Source organism: Phaseolus vulgaris, chromosome 4, assembly GCF_000499845.2.
Source record: "Phaseolus vulgaris cultivar G19833 chromosome 4, P. vulgaris v2.0, whole genome shotgun sequence".
In the NCBI taxonomy this organism is placed as follows: Eukaryota; Viridiplantae; Streptophyta; class Magnoliopsida; order Fabales; family Fabaceae; genus Phaseolus; species Phaseolus vulgaris.
In genome coordinates this window covers 22,025,105-22,027,707 of record NC_023756.2, presented here as the reverse complement: position 1 = coordinate 22,027,707, position 2,603 = coordinate 22,025,105, and the positions used below count along the sequence as shown (strand labels likewise).

At 42.3% G+C, this 2,603-nt stretch overlaps 1 protein-coding gene across 1 annotated transcript; it reads right to left on the bottom strand.

Annotated features, from left to right (window-relative positions):
• Nucleotides 1-375: 375 nt before the first annotated feature.
• On the bottom strand, nt 376-1,554 carry LOC137838479 (uncharacterized). The gene has a single exon (XM_068647724.1). The coding sequence runs from the start codon at nt 1,552-1,554 to the stop codon at nt 376-378; it is 1,179 nt and encodes a 392-aa protein (XP_068503825.1).
• Between the last annotated feature and the right edge of the window lie 1,049 nt (nt 1,555-2,603).

The following is a 2,603-nucleotide window of genomic DNA, read 5'->3' as shown; positions in this document are numbered from 1 at the left end:
AGAAGGTAGATTCAACCTAAATTGATTGAAGTTAAACCTCACCTCAATGTGAGACACAAACAGAACCCCAAGCCATCTATAGCATAAACACCAAACTCGCCAAGCGAAACTGCAGCCGAAGAACAAATGACTACAAGACTCTTCCTCCTTTCCGCACAATACACACCTCAAGCTTTCTATTTGCACCCCTCTTCTACTTAGATTTACCCTAGTAGCAAGCTTGTTTTCCAACACCCTCCAAGCCATAAGCACCGCAGAAGGAACTGCCTTGCACCTCCATAACTTACTAAAAACCGGCGAAGAATCCGCCTCATTGTCCTTCCTAACAAGGTTGTAGGCAGAACTAACTGTAAAAGATTAGAGACCCCTATCCTTCTAAATCCAGCTATCAACCTCTCTTGGGGCAACCCCAACCCCAAGCAGAAGCTGACTCAACTGATCCGCCATCGATTTCTCCCATTCGAAGAACGACCTTCTCCAAGCTAGTTGCCAAACCCATCTTCCATTAGACCAAGAGCCAAACTCCAACAATTTTGCGTCTTTGTTAGAGCTAATAGAGAACAGTCTTGGATATATATTCTTCAACGCCTCACCCTTCAACCAACTATCCTTCCAGAAATAAATATCCTTCCCATCACCTACTTTCCACTTGAAACTGTCTTCGAAACTTCTCCCCCAACCCTCCGAAGACCATACTTCCTTCAAATCTTTCCACCAAAGAGAGCAACTCCTATCTTTACCTTCCTCTCCCAGAAATCTCCACCCACCGTACTTAGAAATGAGAACTTCCTTCCAAAGACCACCCCCAACTGAACCCAACCTCCAAATCCAGTTCCCCAGCAAAGCCAAGTTCAACAGCTTTGGATTTATGATTCCTAGCCCCCCGAACTCATGAGGCTTACAAGCCAAGTTCCAGGAAGCCCAAGCAATCTTCCTTCCGTCTGCACCCCATCCCCAGAGAAAATTCCTTTGTATCTTGACCAACTTCCCTGTCACCCCAAAAGGCAATTTCAATAACGACATAAAGAATAACGGAATAGAAGAGAGCACAGACCTTATCAGACAAATCCTCTCAGCCATCGACAAACTTCTTCCCTTCCACCTGCTTAATCTAGCTTGCACTTTCTCAATCACCCCGTTCCAAAAAGCACCGCGCTTATGACTCCCTCCAACTGGCATACCCAAGCATATGAAAGGAGATACCATCATATCACAATTAAGAATCGGTGCGAAACACTGAAGCGTGACTTGGTCCATCCCCGTCCCTCCGATTCTACTCTTCGTAAAATTAACCCTTAACCCAGAAGAGAGCTCGAAACACTGCAGAATCGCCTTGATATTAAATATGCTTTTGGTATTTGCTTCACAAAAGAACAGGGTGTCGTCCGCGTATTGTAACATATTTACCTTTACTTTATCCTTTCCGACCTCCAAACTGTCAATCAGATTCTTTTCTTCTGCTACCCTTGTCACCCCAGCTAACCCTTCTGCCACAATGAGGAAGGGAAAAGGAGCAAGCGAGTCGACTATGAAAAAAAGCACAGTACACCACATGGTTGGTAAATGTTGTTATGGTTAAAAAAACCAATGTTAAATGAAGAATATGCACGAACTACACCGACCTCAATAAAGCCTGGTCGAAGGATGCTTATCCTCTACCAAGTATTGACCGCCTAGTTGACGGGGCAGCCGATCACCACATTTTGAGTTTCCTAGATGCATACTCTGGATATAATCAAATTCAAATGCATCCGAGAGATAAGGAGAAGACCACCTTCATGACCGATTGCGATAACCTCTACTATGAAGTCATGTCATTCGGCTTGAAGAATGTTGGAGTAACATACCAACAACTCATGGATCAAATTTTCAAGGGAATGCTCGATCGAAATATCGAAGTCTATATCGACAATATCGTCATAAAATCTGATTTGTGCGAACAACACATACATAATCTTAAAAAGGTTTTCACGAAACTTCGAGATCATGGTATGCGATTAAATCCTGACAAGTGTGGGTTTGGGGTTGAAGGAGAGAAATTCATAGGCGTCATGCTCACTCATCGTGGCATCAAAGCAAATCAAGAGAAATGTAGGAAAATTACTGAAATGCGAAACCCTGAAAATACAAAAGAAATTCATAAATTGATTGGTTGGTTGACGACCATATCAAGATTTGTGCTTAAATTGGAAGAAAAACCAAAGTTGTCGTCCAACTGCTGATAAAAGCAGCAAAGTTTAACTGGACGCCCGAATGTCAAGACATTTTCCTTAACCTTAAAACCTTTTTGGCAGCACCACTGGTTATACAAAAACTAGATATACAACGACCAATAATCGTCTACCTTTCGGTCTCTGAAGAAGTTATCAGTGCAACATTGGTACAGGAAATAGAAAAAGAAAAATGGTCGATCTATTTCATCATTCGAGTTTTACATAGCGTCGAGGTTAGATATCAAATGATCGAAAAAGTTTCCCTAATGCTCGTAATCACTGCCCGAAGGATGAGGATGTACTTCCAAAACCACTATATCATTGTCAAGATTAACTATCACATCATGAAGATCCTAGCTAAATCAAACTTAGCTGGACGAATGATCGGGT

Coding starts and splice junctions, on each gene's coding strand:
- LOC137838479 (XM_068647724.1), bottom strand. CDS start 1,554: ATGTGGTGTACTGTGCTTTTTTTCATAGTCGACTCGCTTGCTCCTTTT.